General features: G+C 35.7%; 1 protein-coding gene across 1 annotated transcript in view; it reads right to left on the reverse strand.

Annotated features, from left to right (window-relative positions):
• Positions 1–21,222, reverse strand: part of LOC103777993 (sodium channel protein type 3 subunit alpha) — a gene marked incomplete at its 3' end in the record, with an annotated part of 55,983 nt that extends 34,761 nt beyond the window's left edge. Inside the window, exons 1-12 of the mRNA XM_008945559.1 lie at positions 20,956–21,222; positions 17,245–17,363; positions 16,293–16,382; positions 14,653–14,781; positions 13,865–13,956; positions 12,754–13,026; positions 12,389–12,452; positions 11,353–11,494; positions 10,994–11,200; positions 7,921–8,220; positions 3,345–3,692; positions 2,385–2,517 (exon numbers count right to left, since the gene is read on the reverse strand). Coding sequence (XP_008943807.1) covers positions 2,385–2,517; positions 3,345–3,692; positions 7,921–8,220; positions 10,994–11,200; positions 11,353–11,494; positions 12,389–12,452; positions 12,754–13,026; positions 13,865–13,956; positions 14,653–14,781; positions 16,293–16,382; positions 17,245–17,363; positions 20,956–21,222 — 2,164 coding nt within the window. The remainder of the gene's footprint in view (positions 1–2,384; positions 2,518–3,344; positions 3,693–7,920; positions 8,221–10,993; positions 11,201–11,352; positions 11,495–12,388; positions 12,453–12,753; positions 13,027–13,864; positions 13,957–14,652; positions 14,782–16,292; positions 16,383–17,244; positions 17,364–20,955) is intronic.
• Between the last annotated feature and the right edge of the window lie 1,838 nt (positions 21,223–23,060).

Here is a 23,060-nt window from a genome sequence, read left to right on the forward strand (position 1 = left end):
GATATCTTAATTTTATGTATTAAAAATTAACATTACTCCATCGTCAGTGAACTGATGTATATAATTTGTATAAGCTTCATAAAATATGATTTTTTGTGTGTTAAGCATATGACATATACATATTTTGATTTGGGCAACTAAAACTATTATATTTGCTGCTACACTGAACCACTACACTATCATATCAGATAAATGACTGGGTGCACATACTTATCATTGCTTATTTGAATCATACATTTGAGTTTGTTTGAAAACAGCTTGTACAGTTGCAGTGTCTATTGAGAAACAGATCAATGTTAGTATTACCAGAACAACTCTGCTCTCAATTAGAATCTTTATGAACTATCTTTTCTTCTGTGTCACTGTCAATATTACAGAATAGTAACTTCTACTGAGTTAATAATAGCAAGGATGAATGTCTAATGTGGTGGAATGTTGAGGACAGCCCAGACGGAAGAATGATATTTGCTTAAGTGAGAAATAATGAAGACTACAAAATATGTAAGAAATGGCCACAACAGTTTTGTTAAAATTTCTGCATAGTGGCTTTAACCCAAATACGAAATTTGCCAGTTTTCAGACATCTGTTAGAGCACAGGGAAGTCTCCATCACTATGAGACTTCTGGAGGACTTTGCTAAAACAGCAAACATGCTATTTTTACATATTTGTTAATAAGGGTTTCCTGCTAAACTCTACACTTTGAGGGCCAGTAGATTGATATTTGCCTCTGATGTTGTCCTATATGGGTGTAATTATGGGAAATTAAACGGTCAGTTGCCACAGCTCTCAAACACATTGAAACTAACAAGCCTGCCCATTACATCAGACTGTAGCCTCCAGGCAGAAAAGGGTGTTGTAAGTCTTAGATATTCTTTATAAACCTTAACAAAGACAGTGCTTCCAAAGGAATATATGAGTTGGCTGGAATAATCACATTCCTGACCATGTAACTCACCATTCCTTGAACTTAGCAACTTCTGAAATAATGGAAACCAGATGTGGGTAGGAGATGACTATCAAGATGATATAGTTTACATCGACATAGTTTGTTTTCTGGCCAGAAGAACAGAACAAACTATTCATCTGGAAGAAGAGAGCAGCACCATCTAAGGAAATATCCTCTCCTCATGAGGTTCAACCAGACCAAGTGCAAGGTCCTGCATCTGGATCAGGGCAATCTGCAGTATCAATACAGTCTGGGCGATGACTGGATTGAAAGTAGCCCTGCAGAGAAGGACACAGGGGTACCAGTGGATGAAAAGCTGGACATGAACTGGCAATGTGCACTCACAGCCCAGAAGGCCAACCATATCCTGGGCTGCATCAAGAGAAGTGTGGCCAGCAGGTTGACAGGTGATTCTCCCACTCTGCTGCACTCTCATGAGACCTCACCTGGAGTATTGTGCTCAGCTCTGGGCACCCCAGCATAAGAAAGATATGAATGTGCTTAAGTGGGTCCAGAGGAGGACCACAAAGATGATCACAAGGCTGGAGCAACTCCTTTTTGAGGACAGGTTGAGAGAGTTGGAACTGTTCATCGTGGAGAACAGGCTTCTGGGAGACCTTATAGTGGTCTTCCAGTACTTGAAGGGGGGCTACAGAAAGATGGGGAAGGACTTTTTATCAGGGAGTGTAGTGATAAGATGAGGGGTAGTCATTTTAAACTGAAAGAGGGTAGATTTAGACTAAATATAAGGAAGAAATTTTTTACTGTGAGGGTGAAGAAATACTGGAACAGGGTGCCCAGAGAGGTGGTAGATGCCCCACCTCTGGAAACATTCAAGGTCACGTTGGATGGGGCTCTGCGCAAACTGATCTAGTTGAAGATGTCCCTGCTTACTGCAAGAAGGTTGGGCTAGATGACCTTTAAAGGTCCCTTCCAGCCCAAACCATTCTATGATTGTGCATTGGTGTGGGTTGATTACAGTTGATTTTTTTTTTCTTTAAAGCTGTCTTTTTTAATTCCAATTTCCTATTGTCTATCTTTAGGTTTGAAATCTAAGGGAAATGGCTGTTCTAGCGCACCAGTGCCTTTAACATGGCAGTTCCTGTGTATCTGAATGGATTTTTCCCATTGATTACAGGAAGCAAACCACTGTATTCTCTCTTTGGGGCTCTGGCATTCCCTGAGCTATGATTATTTTCTCTATGTTAGTTCACTCAGTAGAGTGATATTTTGGAAGGTGCCATGAAAAATAAATTACTAAGCATTTAGAAAGTGTAAATTATCTCAGAAATGCTCAAAAGCCTTTTGTATCTGCTGTTCAGAGATTTCACATGTCCAGTTTTACATTTACAAAGGAGATTATGTAAATAATTGCTCTGTGCATGGAGTTAGCAGAAATTCACCAAACTGCCTGCCAGATAAAATGTATCAAATACCTTCCATTGTATTTGTAAGTATGCTGGCTATACTCATTGCTCTTTGTCTTGCAGCAGAATCTTCCAGCATTTCCATGGAAATTTGATAAGAACTCAGTCTTCTTTTTCTAATTTCTGTTTCTGTAGTGGTGCCCTGTAAATGAAATACTGAAGAATTAAACCATCCTTTTCAACAGCCAATTAACAATTTTTACTGTAGAAGTGCTGTAGTGAGATTCAAAACCAGCTTTGTGCAGAATACTAGATTCTTCTTATGCACTGAAATTTTCTGTTCCTGTAGGAGTTTCTTTGTTCTTTATTGAGGAACTCAGTGAGAGTTTTGTACAGTGCTACAGCTAATCAGCTGAGGAACACAATACCAAGGCAATGTGAGACCAAAGGTGGGCCTCATTTAAATGACTGAGTGAACAAAATTTTTGCTAGGTATCTTTTTGTTAGTGATTATTATTATTCTTTCAAGAAAAAGTTATCAAAGTTGCAGCCTGTTGCCTTAATTCCCAGCAGCTATTTTTCTCATGAATGTGTTTTTCTCATGAAAGTTATGAGAAAAATTTCTTCAAGATAAATTCAGTCAGGGGTATTTCGATTAACTATCATGAGAAGAGTAACTGCATTCTGCTTAATTTTGTAGGTGTTTTCTGAAACATATTTCCAAGTTGTAGCCTTATTTATATTTCAAATGTCTACCTGTCTTGATGAGGTGAAACTATATATAGCTTGTCAAATTCAATTAATGTTTTTTTTTTCTTTCTGTATGCAGATCTCTTGCTGAAGAAAATGAGAATATAATACTATACTGAGACTCAAATAGAAGTTGAGGACTTTTTCCCCTTATATTCTGTTATTTAGAAACTATTGCAAGTTATTTCTCACAGCTCTACAAAATGGTAAGGCATGCAGAGGTGAGCAGTTTGAAAAAGTCCTGTGCCTGAACCAAACTGTAATAACTGTAATAATTACCTCTGGTATAAGTTGACCAGTAGGTGAAGTTAGATTTGAAGGTCCTCCCACCAAGGAAACTACTCCATTGCAATCCACAGTGCTGTGCATCTTCCCATTTACTGGAAGGGCTGGTACCATTCTAGATGACACACTCGCCTGACTAATGTTACTGTTGCGCCGTTCACCATGTCTACGAGGAACAAAGAGGGAATCTCTTCTGCTCTCATTGTCTTCAAGAGTGCTGTGCTCATCATCAGCAAAGTCATTTTCTGATCCCACGTCCTTTGCACGACCTCTGAAGCTGAAAATGCTTGTTCTGCTGTTGCGCCTTGGTGAGAACAGGGAACCACGAATGCTCAGCAAGGACTGTAAAAGATTTCAAATACATCAAAACAAAATAGCATTAGAACTGAAGTTCTAACTTCCTGGCTTTTCAAAGAATGGTTATTACAGTGCTAGAGGAAGGACAGTGACTTTTTTCTTCAATAGTATCAGTATGCTCATTAGGGGAACATGCTTATTAGGGAACCTAAAGTAGAGAGGAAAAAATCTTTTCAAGGTAGTGCAGCAGGACTGAGAAAAAGTTGTGCAGAAGACATAAGTAAGGTTGGACAGTTTTGAGCAAAGAAGACAGGTTGAATTGACATGGACCCATGACTGTGCTGGAGACAGTTCTAAACATCACTATCAAGAATTTTCAGTTATTTTATTCCTTCTTCTGTTAGAGGATAGAGCTAAAAATATTTTACTTTCTTCTCCTTCTTCATCACCTGGATTCCTCACAATAACAAGTGATAACGCTCACCAGTCATTGTTTTCTGTTCTATATGCTAGAGGCAGAAGTGTTCTCATGTTTGGTATTAAATTCAGTTTAAGTTGATGGAAAGAACTGTCTACCCTCTTCACAAAAGGCTTGAAAGTGTGGGAACAACTTATGCTGTACCCTAAAACTAGATCACAAAGGCAACAGCTTGGGGAAACTCTGGAGGTACAGTGTGAATATACAGTTCTCTGTGGACTAGTAGCACTTTTAGGCATACCATTCCAGGGCTGTAGTAGGCTGCACACCTACCAGGAGGCACTGCCTGACCATCAGGCAGCTCAAAGCAATCATTCACCAGGGACACAGTTATCTAAAGATATAATCTTACAAATAAGAAAAATAAGTCAGTGTTTGTTGGTAATTCATCTTTTAATTACAGTACAAGCTGGTTAATGGAATATTCTTCTCCTTTGGTACATATTTTATTAACAGCATTCATGAATTAATAAAATCAGTACTAATTGTGGAAAAAGAAACCTTGCATTAAGCTTTTTTCAACTCTGAATTTGTACAAATCTTCTCATCAAAAACCAGGTTTGAGACAATTCTCAATTTTTCACTAGTTTTGCAGGTGGAAAGTGCTCATATGTAACAGCAGTGGTTTTTATCCCAGGATAATTAAAGTGAAAGCGAACACTGCAGTAAATATATAAGGCTGTATTAATACTGTGAAAATCAAACACTGAATATATACATATATCAGTCTATATGTATCTCTGTATATGCATACTCACATTTATACATACCCACCTACAATGTGTGTGCTGAACTGGTAGCACTGCCTGTTGTAAAGGCTGGCAGGTGTTTACCATTATGAGATGTATTTTTTCTGCTCTTACAGCTATACAAAATTTTAATAATTTGGGCTGAAATTTTCTATGCTGGCTGACAGCCTCAGGCTGAGTTACTTGAACAGTGTCAACCAAATGGTTTTGCTAAGCCATTTATGTAAACTTGGCTGGAGAAAAAGTGCTGTTTTCCTTGTGCTGAAAGATAATTTTATCTAAAAAAACCCTCTCTAGCTGCTATAGAGCATGACACTGAATTCTGACAAAATAGTAAACTAATTACTGCAACCGTTGCACATTTCTTTGTAAATGTATTGGGTCAATCTGCAGTCCTTCAAAAAAATCCCACAATCAGTAGGTTTCATCTGATTTACCACTGCTACCATTTTTTTTTTTTAGAACATGCTTCCATAGCTGCTATGCTTTGTTTGTAGTCCAGTCTTTACAGTATGTGTTATTATGCTCTGAGCATAGCTAGATGGATCAGGCCCCTCAGGGATTTGGGAGGAGTAATGCCTGTTCTGTAAGCCCCTGATGTATTAAGACAAAAGATCTAAGCCAAAACGTCTACAGTTCTGTCACATGTAGAGGCAGAAATGTATGGGTCTACATGCTCCTGGATGTAAGGTCTGGAAGGAAAGCTTGGGTTTTCTTGCAGGCTGCATCACTTATTTACATAGGATACTGTGTTGAAAATCAAAACCTCTACAGGGGCCACTGGGCAGGTTATCTCCCGTTACCATTCTACCACATTGTTTCATGCTCTGCCACCCTGTTTCACCACAAAGCTGAAGGCATGGCTAACAAGACCAACCAGCTCTTCCTTTACCATTTCTATTGCCCACAATCCTTCCACACCTGCAGCAGCTCTTTGATTTCAGTTATATGCAGGCAACGTTTGCCCCAAAGCATTTTTACAACTGCATATAAAATTACCAGGATGGTCTTCAGTTAATAAATTATCATTGATATTTGCTTAATACAAATCTCTTTGCATAAATCTGTTTTAAAAAAATTATTTCAGATGGTCATATTTCCTTCTTGCTGGGTAATTAATGACATCTCAAGATGAGCTGTCTCCTGTCTGTTGCTCCATTTCCTTCTGTTCTTTCAAATTTAAGACATATACAATATTTGTTTTCATTTGATTTTAATGAATTTTATTTACTCTGCAACATGAATTCGCATTTAATTTTAATGTTATCAAAAGCAGTTTGAAACGGCTTTCTTTTCTAACCTTCTTATGTTTCTGTGGAAGTTTCACAGTTCTTCATGACAACTGATGGTGAAATACTTCTGAGAGTTTCCAGAGTATGAACAAATACATGCAACAATGTTTTGATGTGTGTTACTAAAGCTACAGAAAAGTTTATTATCTATGGAATCTCTTTGTCTCAGATTCCCTTCCCCTAAGTATATGTGCTTCTGCATTTTTTCTGTGCACCAAAAAATATATTTAATATAAATCTAATATATTCTTTCATCGTTCTCTTCACCAGCTGTGTATTAAAGATTATCAGGGCATTTAGTCTAGACAACAGAGGGCCCTATTATCAAGTAGTTAAAGCACAGGAATAGATGTCAGAAATTCTCTTCTGCTCAGAGTTTGTCAGTGACTCTTCTTTAGTGTGGTCAAGTCACTCATCATCCTCTCCTATGAGGTCCGAGCACTTACATAGGTATTTATATAAAAGTGAGGCAGGAACATACAGTCCAAAATGAAATATTTGATAGCAGCTCCTCTATATCAGTCTCACTCAAAGCCCATTCCAATTAATGAAAGATTTTTTGGAGCACCTTTGGCCCAAAAGTAATAGTACATTTTATTAGATTGGAAATAAACTTTTACAAAATTACTCAAAGGAGTTGAGATAGGTATAATTTTAGTTTTTTTCTTACCCTTTATTTATTTCTTACCCAGACAGCAACCTGGTAATTCTTCTTAATAAACATTACTTCACTTCCTTAGAAATACAAATGTGTCTTTTTTCATATCAGGCATCATTCTTTATACTTGACTAATCACTGAGGTTTGGTCTCAAATTAAGCTTTCCTCCCCTCAGTCCATATATTTCAGTGTGAAGTATTTCTGGCGGTCAATCTCGTATTTTTTATGTCTGTAAACTAACACCCTTGATATGAATATGAAATAGGATAAACCCTGATAGTTAAACATGGGTATTATTGGTATCTAAATGGCACGTATTGGTTGAGACTAGACACAATCCTTTTGAAGAAATGCATTTTGAGTGATTTTTCTACAAATAATTGTGTGTAGAATTGAAATAAGAAAAATTATCCTTAAGCCGCGGAAGAGATCTTTTGACTTAAGGGAGTAAAGCTTTGAAATTTGGACTACATGATTTCCAGAGATCATTCCTTGAAATAATTTTTTTCTATGATTGCAATGGTTCTCAATCTTGTATAATAAATTTCTAATGAAAAAGAACAGTATGACTAAATACTTAAAAGCCCAAACAATCCCTATATAGCTTGGCTTTATTGTGGAGTGCTACAGCTACTTTTCTCATTATCTACCATTTAAAGAAGATAATTAAAACAATAGAAACTAATGGTAGTGTGAAATTCCTATGCAGGGTATTTTGATGATGTGGTCTACTAAAACCCCATATATCTGTGTAGTTTTGAAATGGATGCAGAACAGAGAACCTACAGTTGATTAATGCAAGTATATAAGTACTAATCAAAGAGTCTTTGATTCTTTTTTCAATCTACCGGACATATTTTCAGAAAGACATTTTCAAAAACGATTAATTAAGTTTACAATTATTCTTGGTATGTTCTTTTTATCCCTTTGCCAACAGACTGTGTCAAACCCTATCAGACTGTAACACTATTAATGGTATTACCATTTATTTTTCTTCACTCACCTTTTATATAACTTACAATATGTAAAGCTGCTGTAATGTCAGTCAAAAACAAATTAGAGTAGACATATATTTTAACAAAAAGAGTGCTGTACCTGGTGAGGAGATGTGAACCTTTTTTCACGTGTCAGCTGGCTTCCTTCTGTGGAGAAGTGGAAACTTTTCCTTCTGATACTGTCTTCTGACTCGGACTTGGGGAACTTATCAATGTCTCCTTTATCCTCTGCTTCAGACATTTCTTTCTGTCTTCTTTTCTTCCTTCTGTTTCTTCTTTCTTTAGCACTCTTTGAGCTCAACTTTGATGCTTCTGAAGAACTTTCCAAGAGTTCTCCTAATCCCCCTATACCACTGAAATCTCTTGATGCAACTGATGCTGCTGCTACTGCTGCTGTTGCCTGTAAGGTTACAAAACAAGGTATTCTTATTAAGTCAAAAATAACAATTATATAGGCTTTTATCAATCGTTTTTATCATCACTGTGGTAATACTGCTGGTTGTACACCCTTGAGTATGCAAATATACAGAGACAAAATTGAACTGAAGATAAACTACGGAGTTGTATAGCTCCTCATAGCATGAGTTTCTTGAAGCATCAACTTCAGCAGAACAATATACTGCATCACTATTCCTTAAAGACTTGCTGCATAAGACACTGGTCTACAAATAAGGTAGTCAGAAAAGTGCAAACATGGTGCTTTTTAATGTATTTCAGGCCCGCTCCCACATTTTCTTTTGACAAAAGCCCCACACCATGCTCTAACTCAGCTTACCCCTTCTGAGTCCTTACAGAGAAAACGAATCCCTAAAATCCACCATACGAGTTAATGTATCATAATCCAACTAGCAATCTGCAAGTAGCTGATTCCAGCCTGTCTTTACTGTCTTCACAGCAAGTACACTCCCCTCACATTCCTTCTACCTTCACTGTCAACAGGCATACACTCTGGACATATCTTCAAGCCCTACCTCCTTCATGTTTCCCATCCTACACTTCCTACTGTAACAGCACTCTAGGTCTTTGTTACAGATACACAAAGGTACATTTATTGCCTGTTGCTGCTGTGGCCAGAGAGAGAAGAAAAAGTTTAGGTTTCTTCTCTGATGGAAAAGGATGAGATGACTTATGGAGTAAAGAGCCATCCCAAAACTCAGGACCAATATCTTCAATTACAGTGGTCAGCCTACCTGATTGGGTTAATTAGGGAAACTGATTCATTTAGTCATCAAATAAAGGAAGAATTGAGAGTGTGCCCACTACTCTTCCTAGAAAGAGCTGTCAGGGAGATTGCTATGAAATTCTGCAGGGGAAAATATGTTTGGGAAGATGATAGGCTGCTGTGAGCTTACAAAAAAGGGTGGTGTGATAAATGTCAAGACACTAGGGTTATACAAGAATTAACTAGTAATTATCCAGAAAAAAACACCCGTTATATTCAATGCCAAGTATTTCAGGAACAATGAGGTATCTCCCTACAGCAGGAAAGGATAATTTGGAGGCTCATAGTATGAATTAATGGTTTTCTGTGCCACAGTCCATGTTATACAAGTTGACTTGATATAGACTTTTTCTGCTAAATGCAGTAAGGATTTGAAATGTTTATCAACTTAAGAAAAAGTGATACTCAGAATTTTGTCATACTTTTTTCAGAATATCACCCTTCAAATGTTCTAACATAAAAAAATCAGCAGAGTTATCACCCATCTACTTCCTCATGCTAACACCACAGGTTAAACTAGTGGAACAACCCAAAGACCACTCTAATAGCTTAGGCCTGTGGATGAAGAAGTTCTGTGTCAAAGTTGTGAGGAGATGGGTCCCACACTCATTTCTGTCTCAGCAACCAATTCAGCAGCTCAATAAATCACCTTGTAATGAATACTTTCTCTGACTATTTTCACATACAAAAGGGATCTTGACTGTAATACTGCTTTTCTTACAATGAATTGAGTGGTCATTCGTTTTAAAAAGTAACAACTTCCCAGGGCCTTTATCTAGCCTTCCTTGTAATCTCTGTTTTGTATGGTTCTGTTCTTCCTTCTCAGCATTTCTGTCCTGACTCTCAACACTCAAACGTCTAGATAAGACTCCTGATATCTTTTGATATAACGTTTTAGTGCTTTTTATGGATGAAAACATCAGATTTGTTGTATTGTTGGGTTTTTTTTAAGTACTCTTTGCTGATATTTAACTTTTTACTTTGAATTTGCAGGAGTCTGTTTCCTTTAGTGATTTGGAAGTGACTAAACTAGAAGTATACTAATTAGATTTCACAGGTCATGCATAAAGCTTTCTTTATAAGAAAAAGATGGAGAGTTTAATTTTCTACTAGCACTTTATAACATCATTCTAATTTAGTAAAGTAGCTGTAAAATACTACTAAAATGATAATTTCATATAATATTCTAATTTGATAGCATTTCATAAACTTGTGTTTATTGAAAATAACAGTATGCCAGATGAAAAACAATGAAAAATCAGTCCAGAAATTAGACATATGTGTGACTCACGGAGATGAATTCTTGAATGTACTTTACTTTCAGATAAGAAAAGCTCATGCAAAACTATTAAGGTGGCTTTTTCTCATAAAACTTGAAATATTTATCTTCTCTTTTCAAAGAAAACAAAGATTACTTTAAAAGAATTCTGAAGTAATACCTGTGTCATAAATATTGCTAGTCTGTTCTAAGGATATGTAAACTTCTAATTGATTTCAGTGAGCATGGATTAGAGATATGCTTAAATACTTTGCTGGATAGAAACATAGAAAAACAGTGATTACAGTTGTCTCTGTTTTCTGAATATTGTGAAAGGACTAAATATTAAGTACATCAAGCCTCACAATTCTCACTCAGACCATAAACCAGAAGTAATGTCACTAGACTTTTTGCATGCTGTTCATAAGATCTGTAATATAAAAGCATCGTGAATTATGACTACTTAAAGTCAGTTTTTATATTGCTTTTTTTTATGTACCATTCCCTTCTTTTTTGCTATTTGGTTAGTTCCTGATTTTCGTTGGCTATTTCCACTTTCATAATTCGCATGGTAAACAAGACTTTTTTCTTTCTGTAATTCATCGCACAAAATATATGTGTTCTGATTCATATAAGATTATTACCCTTGCCTTAAGAATAAGGCTGTTCAGAAAGTACAATTTCCATCATTACCTGAGCTTCTTCTTGTTGTTTCTTCAGTTGTTCCAGCATCTGTTGAAATTCCGCCTCTTTCTGCTCTGCTTCTTCCATGGTTGCTTGATTCTGTTCTTCGTAGGCCATGGCAACCACAGCCAGGATCAAGTTGATCAGGTAGAAAGAGCCCAGGAAAATCACCAGAACAAAAAATATCATGTATGTCTTCCCAGCAGCACGTAGTGTCTAGGAAGTATAAAACATATTTATATATTATTCCATCACTTGAATTAGTTACTGCAACAGCATTATGCTTTCAGCTTATGTACAAATAAACCTGTTTATATTATTTTGCATGTCACCTACAGTTTGCTTTTTATGTCTCAAAAATTTCTTACCAGCTGATATAGGTTTTCCCAGAAGTCCTGAGTCATTAGCCGAAAAAGTGACAAAAAAGCCCAGCTGAAGGTATCAAAACTTGTGTAACCATAGTTGGGATTTCTACCAGCTTTCACACATATATATCCCTCTGGACACTGCCTATGTGAAAGTCAAACAGGAGCTACTTAGTGATAACTTTTACTTCGTTCTAGAACATATTCATTATTTTTTAGAACAATATGCCTTATTTTTTCCACAGAAAATCCATGAATTATGATTAAATCCATTCAGGAAAAAAAAAAAGTCCTAAGAAACAAACTAATAAGAGAGTAAATGAAAGATACCCTTTTCATCTGTTTACTGGCTGAAGTGATCAGTTTAAATTCTCCTCAGTCACATGTTGAAAATAAAATCTTTATTCCAAATGAATAATTTCCTGGCAGAAATAATTGCTAAAATGTCGTTAAGGTTACAGACAGATTAAACAATATTATTAGCCAAATCTAATTGTACTATTAGGGATTTCCCACATAATGCTGAGGTTGGTTTTGTTTTAGTAGGTTTCTTCTCTGTTGCCAGTCAGGTTTTCTGAGTTCAGCTAACAGTTCTAGGCTCATAATGAGGCATATGTGTATAGCAGAATTTGCCAGTAATGAAATAAAGTTAGGCTTGAAAAAAAAAAAAAAGATTCAGTCTTGAACTATGAAGCCATTACTGTACTTTCTTAATATTTGACTTTTTTTTTTTCAGTTCTAACCTTTACTTTCATCCTACTTTCTTCAATCAGTACATCTCCAAAACAGACTTTACAAGAGTTCAGATTCTATCATTAACAACAACATCATTTTCCAGTCAATCAGCGAGAAAGGCACTTAAGGAAAATTTTGCTTAGTCAGCCTAAAATATGTTGGCTAAAGTAAGAAATCACTGTTTAGCAGTAAAACACTCTAAGTTCTGTAACTGCTAGATATAGCGATGCAAATGCTACAGATAGGCTTCTTATAACTTCTTTTTCTACAGAACATGGCAGAGGAGTTTTGTAAAGGGTCTTACCCTGCATCAGAACTATTACCACAAAGTAGGGCATCTCTTTGTCCTTCCAAAATGTAAAAATGAGCTGTGTAGAAAGCATTAGAAATATATGTGAATAAATCAAATGAACCTAGAAGTACTACAGAGTAAAATAAAAATAAATTTTAATAAAGTCCAAGTGGTAGTTGCTGATCACTTTGTTATTTGTATAGGAACCCTTCTGGTTATTGTACTTGTTTATTGTATGTCTTTGATCTCTGTCAGTCAGTGACAGAATGCAGTTCAACATAACGCAAAAATATAAACCATTCAATATTCTTTGCTTGATCACAGTTACATACTATAGCCACAATTATATTAAAAATAGTTATATCAGATATTCTTACTTTCATCCTCAACGTAATCCTTCCAGTTAAATGTGCTTACTGTCATATTAACAAATGTACCATTTTCATCCATTGTGCTGTTAAAGTAGGAAATAATGTTTATTTCAAAAGTAGAATTGTCTGGAGGCCACTGCAGGCATTTATTCCTCAAGTTGCCCATGAACAGCTGCAGCCCTATTAGTGCAAATACACTCAGACAAAACACAGTCAGGATCATTACGTCCGAGAGCTTCTTCACAGACTGAATTAGGGCTCCTACAATAGTCTTTAGGCCTGCAAAGAGAAAAGATCCATACATTTATCAGAGTATTATTGCCCTTCCCATATAATTAAGATGTCATGCAGACACTTAAAAATAATTTTTTATTTTTCAAAAAGTAAAGCTTCATGAGCAGCCTCAGAGCTTGTGAAGATGGATGCAAAGGATTTTTTTATGACTGTACAATGTACATGTATTCCAATAAATTGAATACATAATGTCATTCTCAAGCAGGAAATTTTATCAATCATGACTACCCGTTATAGATTTGATTTAATTTCTTAATTTTTCTCTGCATTTAATATTCAGCCAAGTATTAATTTTCCAGTTAAATATGATTTCACAACAGTATGAAGATAGAATGAGATAGAATGGCAAGTAATTTTGTAGAAAAAAAAGCATTATTATTTGATAAATTTTCCTGTGCATTATTTATCTCCTTTTTGGTAGTTTTTTTTTTTTTTTTTTTAATTGTTACTTGGTCGTCTTTAAGACTAATGTCAATTTTACATGGCAAAATAAATGAAAAAATTCAAAATCAGGAAAGCCATAGTGCTAAAGCTTTTTTAATGTAAAAGAGACAACTTGTAATAAAATGCAGAAAACAAAGCAAAATAACCCATAGGCCTCATATTTTATGTCTCATGCAAGAATCTGTTAAACTCAAAGGCTGATTTTGCAAAGTAAAAGAAGCTAATGCTGAAAAGGCAAAGAATCATAATCCAGGCTTATGATACGTGCCTTTTTTTTTTTTTTTTTTTTTTTTTTTTGGCAACATGAGCAGCAAACAGCAAAGCTTATGTTCAAAAGACTTCAGCAAAAGTCAGCCTCAGTGTTTAACCTAGCTCTCACCTGGAATGACTGATATTGTTTTCAAAGCTCGGAGAACTCTGAATGTTCTCAACGCTGAGACATTGCCCAGGTCCACAAACTCTGTCACATATCTGTAATAGGGGAGTTCACACACAAACACAATGACAGCACACAAATAACAGTTGGAGATACGAGGGGCCTAACACCTTACACCAACTACTTCTTACCTGGGATTACAGAAATAGTTTTCAAAGCTCTCAATACTCTGAAAGTTCGAAGAGCTGAAACATTGCCTAGGTTTACAAATTCTGTTACATACCTGTAGGATTAAATCACAGTTATTCAGAATTGAGGCAGAGCTTATATTATGTGGATCTTCAAAACCTCTGTGGCAATATTAGCAATCATACTTCAAAATTTACCTGTCTCTTCCGCACATCTCTCTTTTGTAATTACTTATTTTCATCAATTTTGCTTAAATCTCATTGGAATGAAACTCACGGATTTGTATTTGAACAGCTAATTAAGCTAATTATCTTATAATAGGACGGTGACATGAAATTAAAGGGATGGCTTCTATTCTGGTGATCAGAAAAATGTAGGACATGAAATTAGTGTCCTTCAGCATTAATTACACTAGCAGCTGACACTCCAATGCTGGCTTCTGCCACATTTTACTTCGATTTATGAGTACTAAAATGTGTGATACAGTATCTAAACTTCACAGGTTGCGGAAATTAAATACTTTAAATTAGATATATTTATTATAATAATATTTGCCACTAATTTCATGCCCTAAAAGCTTAAAAAGTTCTTGAACCACTTACGCCATTAAAATGACACTGAAGTCAAGCCAGTTCCATGGGTCTCGCAGAAAAGTGAAACCTTCTAAGCAGAAGCCCCTTGCAAGAATTTTGATAAGTGATTCAAAGGTATAAATTCCAGTGAAAGTGTACCTGAAAGGCATCAGAGTAGAAAGAATGGATTTTTGCATACTTATGTTTATGGATGGTGCCATTCTTTGTCACAGATGACTTGCAAGAAAAGAAAAAAAAAGATATTTAGAAATGAAAGGAGGAAATCATTAACTTGCTCTAAACACTTAAGAATGTAATCATTGTTCAGTAGATGAAATTTGAACCTTACATATTTATACTATTAATTTTCTAAAAGGTTGATTTAATCTCTGTTTTTGAGCTTGTAAATAATTTCAGACTCAATACATGATTTTGATATTTATATATACATTCTCTGGCACTCACTGGGTTGCCTCTTTGCTTGCATTCACAAATCAGGTAGATGTCAAAGTATTACAAAAAAATTTTTTTTTTCATGTCAAAATCAGAGAGATTTTTGAAAATAAGTTCTGGACAATAACTATACCCATGCCTATGACACAGGTTTATTTCATTAATAATATTTTAATATAAGAAAACACGCCCAGACTTATTCTTGAAGATGTGGAACATGATTAGCAATTTACCACATGTGGGAACAACCATTCATTAAAAAATATAGAATAGTCAGCAATAAGCCTTGTAGTGCAGGGACTTTCTGAGACCCACGTAGGTCTGTACGGACCTCCAGAATAGAAGACATCTGCCTACAGAACCTACTACTCTCCTTTCAGACTCTCAGCAACACTAACAAGCCATAGCCTCTGTTGAGCATACTGGGAAGGGGTGAACACTAGTGCAGTTTCTAAATGCAGCGTTCAAATTAAGATTCTTTACCACAGTGAAATAAATAAATAGAAATCAATAATAGCTATTGGAGAATGGCAGGGAATGAAAGAAACCACAAGGTATTACAACTAGCTTTTTTATGAGGAGCATTATTTCAAAGAAAAACAAAATATTTCAAAGGAAAAAGTCTCTAGTTTGTTAGAGAGCAAACATACACGTATAACCGTGAACAAGAAAGAGAAACAGAGATACTTTGTGGTTTCCTTACTTCTGTCAGCTCTTTGTTACTCCTTCATAGGTAAGGCCCTTTCTACAGACGTTTGAATTTCTTGTGGCTGGGTGTTGTTTGTGCTTGCCATGACTGGCACTTGTGAGTTCACAACAGTGAGCCAGATGAACGCCCCACTGTGCTAAGGTCATAGATACTCAAGCAACATATGGCTGGCCTCACCAATGACATGCAACAATTTTACAAGCACATTTGAAGTTTGTGAGCTCCTTTTCCAACTTACATCTGAGAGCAGCCAACGACAAGAACTCATGTTTGTAATTCACAGTAAAAGTTCAGATATGCCTCAGGCATAATTTTAAAGAACAAGGCACTATTCTTAAACCATTTAAATTATTCAAGAGGAAACCGGAAAGACACTGATGATCTCATGGAATCTGATTCTTCATTACCCTGCAAAAGCCCATTCTGGCATGCAGCTTTGTGTAAATGATTCTTGGATTCACACAGAAACAAATACGTAAATATTAAGACGTAAAAATGTTTCACTTACTCTACATTCTTTGTCCAGTCTGGAGGGTTACTCATGGTCATAAACACACAATTGGTCAAAATAGTGCACATGATAAGCATGCTGAATAATGTAGATTATAGTCAAGGCATGTAAGTCAAAAAAGTATGACAGTTTTATAACACAAATAATTAAAAATATTAAGTGCATAAAACTAGGTACAAATAACGTGACACTGTAAATAAAACCTGAAAATAAAGCTTTGCATATAATTTTAGCTATTTGAAATGGTATGCCATCTGGCAAACAATGCATTACTTTTATAATTATCGCAGACTGATGATTTAAATGAAACTTAAACACATCCTTAAGTCTGTAAAAATATGAAATGAGTACCCAAACATAATTACCCACTGAAGCCAGAGGGGTCATTCTTAAAAGATCTTTAGGCAGAGGTTGGTTATTTATGCCCAAGTTGTTCTGTGGACATGATTGAAATGTATTTGAAAATATTCTCCTTTATTCTGACCTGGATCTTTTATAGGACACCTACTCCCATGCTGAAAACACAATGCTGAAAAAGTGAGCCTGAAAAAGCAGCTCTTTACTCATGCCCTCTTGTTCTTGTTAAGTGAGTCTAGTCCATGAATAGTGCTACCGGTCTTGGTAAAAGTGTGACCTTAGATATGTTCAAATGCAATGGTTTGTTACTAATTTGGTCTTAGCTGCAGGGCTCAGTATGGGATCAGGTCTCCTTTTGTATATGAAGCCTGATATTTAAACTCTGACAGCTTTAGGTGGTTCAAGGTATGAATAAAGATCATACTGCAATTCACATGTGCTATAGCCGCTTTTCAAGTAGGATCAGCATATGTTTAGTGAGCACAGTACTCCCACATGGACATCATTTGTATATCCATATGAAAAGTATTATTTCAGTGATTAAATAGTTTTAAATGGCAATCCTTAAGTCAATGTTAAGAAAAAAGGATATGAATGTACCAAAATCTTGATAGCAATTTTTCTGATGGGATTAAAAGGAGTTAAAATGTACAAGGCAGATGTGGCACTGAATCGGAAAATTGCCTTCCCCTTATTCAATACTATGAAAGTCTGCAAGAAAGAAATACAGAATTGAAAATACAGTATTGACTACATAAATGACCTTACCTTCTTCTAAAGGATTCCATTCACCACCTGGGAAGCTGAAGTTCCATTCTACCTGTGGCAGGAAAATAACTGATTTCTATGAATACAGTGGTTTAAGCCTTCCACAGGCCATTCTCCAATTTGCTAAATTTCCCAGGATGTAGACTGAATTCTGATGTTACTGAAACTGGTGGGAATTATCAGCACCAATGTCAGTTTATCAATCAAAGCAAAATGTTGCATTTCATCACTAAAATATTTTCAATTTTATTTCTAATGAAGTCTTTGATTAAAGTCAGAATTTCAAACTCACCAAATACATTCGGCCTTGTAAGAAAACACAAACAAAAGCATAACAGCAATTCTAAAAAGGGCATTTCTAAACCCCAGTTTGTATTTGGAACAAATACTTGACAGAATTGTATACACATACATATGGTGACAAGGACAAAAAACTGTCACTGAACAATTAACTATAATTTTTAAATAATTTTGCTTTCATTTTAGATTTTTATATGCTATCAGTTATACACATCATCTAAAAATGTATCTGTCAAAAAATAAAAGTGATTAATGAATTTCCATCTGACACAATTCTGAGCAGTCTGAGACAAATGTAAGCCATAATTTTGCATCCTATTACAACAAATCTTTTCTTAAAAAAAAATGTTTTAATTTTTAACAATATGCTCTTATCTTTCCTGTATGTGAGCAACAAATTTATTTATTTACCATCTTTTCAAATTTGACCTGATAAGCCTACATTTTGTGTTCATTTCATTCTGTTCCTATTGGCATTCATCGCCTAAGTGTTTTCATTTTTATTCCAGGTATATTTTTGTGAAAGATTTACTTGCATCTTTGGTGCTGTTTGAAATTTCTTCAGGACATGACTATTCTTCATTTCTTTTACTCTTTGTCAATGGTAATGGCTCTGCTTTGTGCTACCATAATAGAGTCTTTGTTATGCTCTCAGCAGAACTATATAGTATCACTATTCTCCATGTTGGTTTCCATTCTCTATAAAAACTTGGCTGTGACCAGAAAAATGCTGACCTCTCTGTGGCCTTTACTGCCTATCTGGCCTATGAGCTGTGGGAGAGAAAGCAAACTTCTTTACAGTATAAAAGAAAACAGGCAAAGCAGCATTCCTGGTGCCTGTTCACAGAATAGCATCAAGCGTAGCATTGAGGATGACAGAGAATGGACTCAGACTCACTGGCATTTCTCTCTGCCCTACAGTCCTTCACCTAGCTAGAAATGTTAGAAAGATGTTGCCTCTCCCAAGGTCACTACTACAGCAGAGCCTGAAGGCAGATTACAATTCACATATGATTTTCTCTGCGTTGACAAGTTTATAATTAAGAGTAGATTCTGCTATAAACTGGAGGAGAGGTTGCTGATTCAAGTTCATCATTTAAGATGTCCATTTGGTTTTTGTTGAGCTCATTAGGCTGATACCTAACATAAATATAGATGTCACCTATGGTAACAGATTCTGTCAGTTACTAGCTACTCTCATAGATGAACAAGTCCATCAGTAGTCTGATTTTTTACACTTTTGTTCCAAAAAATCCGACTACTCTTTTGATCATTGGAGGTTACAAGGTATCCTTTGGTACTTATCAGGTTTTCTGATTCTTCATTTGTAGAAGACTTGTTTGGAAAACTTTATATCTAAACCTTATTCATCTAACTTTATTCCTGACAATTTTTGCAGCTGGTCAAGAAAAGGGCTTAGTGCACAAAATTATATTGTAAGAATGTGCATGGAACTGTTGATATAACCAAAAACTTATAAATTAAAATAACTTCTGGCAACACTCCTTCTCTGATCTTTCATTTTTAAAAATTTCCTTAATAATGTTAATATTTGTATTATCTACAACACTTTTTATTTAACTTTGGTACCTGTAAAGTCATGCAATTATGTATGGATTCTGCTTTGGTTTTTATGCCTATTACTGATGCCATAATCTTAAAACCAGCTTTGTGACCCAAAGGCAACCAGAAATGTAGCCACGAAACTGAGCACACTATTATCATTATTTTTTCCTAACAAAGCAAGTTTCTTTACAGTTTAAAAATACCGTCATTTTTTTATAGTTGCTTAACATAAAACTTCTTCAATGGCCCTCCAGAATGCTTTGAGCACTTATCAGAACAACTGTGTCCACTTCCTTCTCTGTTTCAGAGAGATGGGAAAAGATAATCCTAAGTACTTGTCCATAATACACCTTCTGTATTTTTAAATTTAGGGTTATTATCCACAGCTTCCTTTTCCTTCACTTTCCTTACCTACAGCAGGTCTATCTGGAACTGAGAGAACATCTTGATGCTGCTAAAGGAGCATACAGAAATAAGCAGATACAAAGTACAGAGGAGAACCTGCTCTTCCTGTCAGCTGTACTTTTTTTTTTCTATCTATGCAGGACATAAGGTATTTTTAACTCTTACCAGGCTGGACTATTTCACATCTTGGAGGAGCCTACAACTGATCCCAGCTACGGAGATATACTTGTTTGTTCCTTGTCTTTCTTTTAAATCATATAATGGTACTCTGTTTCCAGATTGTACACATCGTTGTTACAAGACCAAAACCTGAATATTGTACTGCAGACCCTTGACTTCTAAAGAGGTCAAGAGACAGGCTTTTTACTTGAATGGATCTGTTTGAACTAGCCTTTCTATCTCCAAGTCCCTGACTTGTGAATCATGTGAAAATGAGCACTTTGTATAACTGTGCGAATCAGAAGGGGAAATACACATCTAGGAGTTTGCATTCTTCATGGAGTACAACTATGTTATCAGTGGTCCAGTTGTTACAGCATCACAGGTGTAACTCAGGCACGTTACTTTTCTCTCACAACGCAGAGCTCTTTCTGTAGAAAAACTCTCCATTAATCTTCAGAACAAAACTGTCTTTTTTCTATTCCTTCCTCACAAACTGGCTTTTCTGTGATATCTGCCACAGGCTTTTAATTGACAACTGTGCAGCAGAGATCTATCATAACAATCCCAAGCACCTCAAGCAACAGGTTTCATTGTGGTAGTTTTATATGACCCAAGATTTACACAGTTTTTATATGTTACATATAGAGAAATATATATAATTTATACACACATATATAGATATAGCTGTATGACATACGTAGACATAACAGAAACAAAGAATATGGTTACAGGTCTTTATTTCACTAACTTGGATGGATGCTACCTGGTTTTCTACAACCACCTCCAATGCAAAACCGTGCTTGGAACAGCTTGTTTGTCATAGCCAGTCATACTGCTACATTGAAATTAGGAAAATGCAGTCATGTTCTCAAGTTCAGGCAAGCTCAAGGCAGTCATATCTTCCTTACAATGAAGTAAATAATGAGTAACTGCTATTTACAAGTTGAAGGAGTCACAATATAGAAGAGGTAAATCATTTCTGTTAAATGCGAGGACGTTTCTGTATATTTAATGGTTGATGGCTCTAACCATCATATTTTGTGATTAAACTTTTCCAGTAAGAAAATCACATGCTATTTTGTGCAAAAGATTCTTCACTCACTTTTTTATTGATATAATATGGGTCCAGGTCTTCCAAAGGTTCAGATACCATTCCTGGAGGTATGTCACCATAAATAAACGGCAGTGTCTTTCCTGCCTCCAAGTCACTGTTTGGTTTTGGACCATTTTCATCATCATCATCTGTGTGCTCTTGCTTGGGCTTTTTAGCTTTTTCTTCTGCAGAACGCTTTTCAATAGCTGTGAGAGAATCTCTAGTAAAATAGCGGAAGCTTTCAGGTCCTGGTGGTACCAGCAATGCTTGTGCCATGTTTTCATCCTGCAAATTTAATTACTTTTAGCCTCTTGCATAAGAATGACCTATAAAAGAAAATTAGACAGTTTAGGAAAACTAGACTTGTACTAACAGAAAAAAAAACAAAACAAAACAAAAACAAACCAACATTTGCTCAGAAACTGTTTTCAGGCCTGAAATAGAAGCAGCATACTTCAAGGCTGAATGAAAATTAAAAGCAACTGCTAAGAATTTATTTAGATATTTTATAAATTATTTTTCAGCATCTTCCTTCTAGTCTAAAATAAAAAAAGACACTGCTTCTGCCTATAAACACTGCTTTGCTTATGTCCTAAGACTCAAGTGTTTTAACAGTATATCTTCTTTTTTTCAGCAAGTATAAGTGTATATTCTATGAAGTCCTCTTGCAAATTGTAAACTTATATTTTACTAATGAATACATTTTATATTCCTGTATTTTTTCAAGTATCAGTAATCCAACTCTATGAACATAAAAACTTTCATTAAATTAAAAAATTAAAGTTTTGTACAATTAATGCTGTTTAAATGACAGCAACTGAATTATGGGAAGAACAAGCATAATTCTTGCTTACTGACAATTTACTGTGCTGACGGTTAATATTAGGTACCAAAGCATATTAGGTTGCACTTATTGACTGTGAGCTGTGAATCAAAACCACATGCTTTTTAAGTAAAAGGAAACAGGATGTACAATCAAGATTATGTGGGAAAATAATGCTGCTCCTGTTTTCTTGCAAGGCAAGTGTCACAATACTATTCCAAACTAAAACTATTTTGAAACCTAAGACTCTGGTTCTCTATGAATGCCTTTGGTGTCAGTGCTGGATGATATAGTCCCTGCTACTTTTCCCTGCTTTCTGCACTGAGGTCTCCACTGTACAACAGGTCTCTTTATGCAGCCCTGCAGTGCACTAGCTGAATGTAGTGTTCTTTTCTCTCTTCCAAGTCCTTCTGCAGCAGTACCACTTGCTTAAATTGAGGCACTGTACAATACACTGGAGAGGTCTGAATGGCTGGAGGGAAGGAATGGCAGAAAGGAAGGCCGATCTGGTTAAGGAATACTGTCACCAAGTAAAAAATGATAGCCTTATTAGTTGTCTACTTTGCAAAAGTTTGTGGTGTAGCGTAGTAATGGTTTTAATTATGAAAAACTGTTTTTAAGAGTGAGTTTCAGTGCCTGAAATGACTTCTAATTGTGTTTTCTGTACCTCAAGCCATGTACCCTTCCCTGTGTTACCTGATGAATGGTCCATAACTGTATTCTGGAGTTGCCACATTTTTTGATTTGAGACATAATATTGTATTTATTTGCATTCATTTAGTAGCCTTTCTCCTAAAGCTTCTTGCCTGTCTAGAGCAGTTGGTAGATCTCTCTCACACACCCACGGACACACATAATTGCTACAGTAATGATTTTTTGAAATAATGGATTCATTTTCAAATGACCCCCTGTATGAACGTAGAAATGGAGGGACATGTTAAAAAGTGCTTCAAGAATTTACAATATAAACCCAGAGGAAAGAAATGAAACTGCATATTCCTAAATCTGAATTACTAGTCCCATGTGTGGGTAAACCTGCTCCTGTGTCACCTCAAGTCTTTCTCTGTGCAGTGGGTTCACAGCACAGCATAGGTGTGTACAATCAGCACTGAGACCACTGAAATAATTTAGTCAGTAGATGATATCACCAAGCATCTAAGTAACACAAAGCCAGAACCATGGTACCTGACCATAAATTCATAAATAAAATATACTGTAATGCAGACATGGAGAAAGTTTTCCTCAAGGAAGAGCCTAGAGAACTATGAGTTACTGTAATGTGTAGAACCAC

This window comes from Merops nubicus, unplaced genomic scaffold (genome assembly GCF_000691845.1).
Source record: "Merops nubicus isolate BGI_N331 unplaced genomic scaffold, ASM69184v1 scaffold8048, whole genome shotgun sequence".
Lineage (NCBI taxonomy): Eukaryota > Metazoa > Chordata > Aves > Coraciiformes > Meropidae > Merops > Merops nubicus.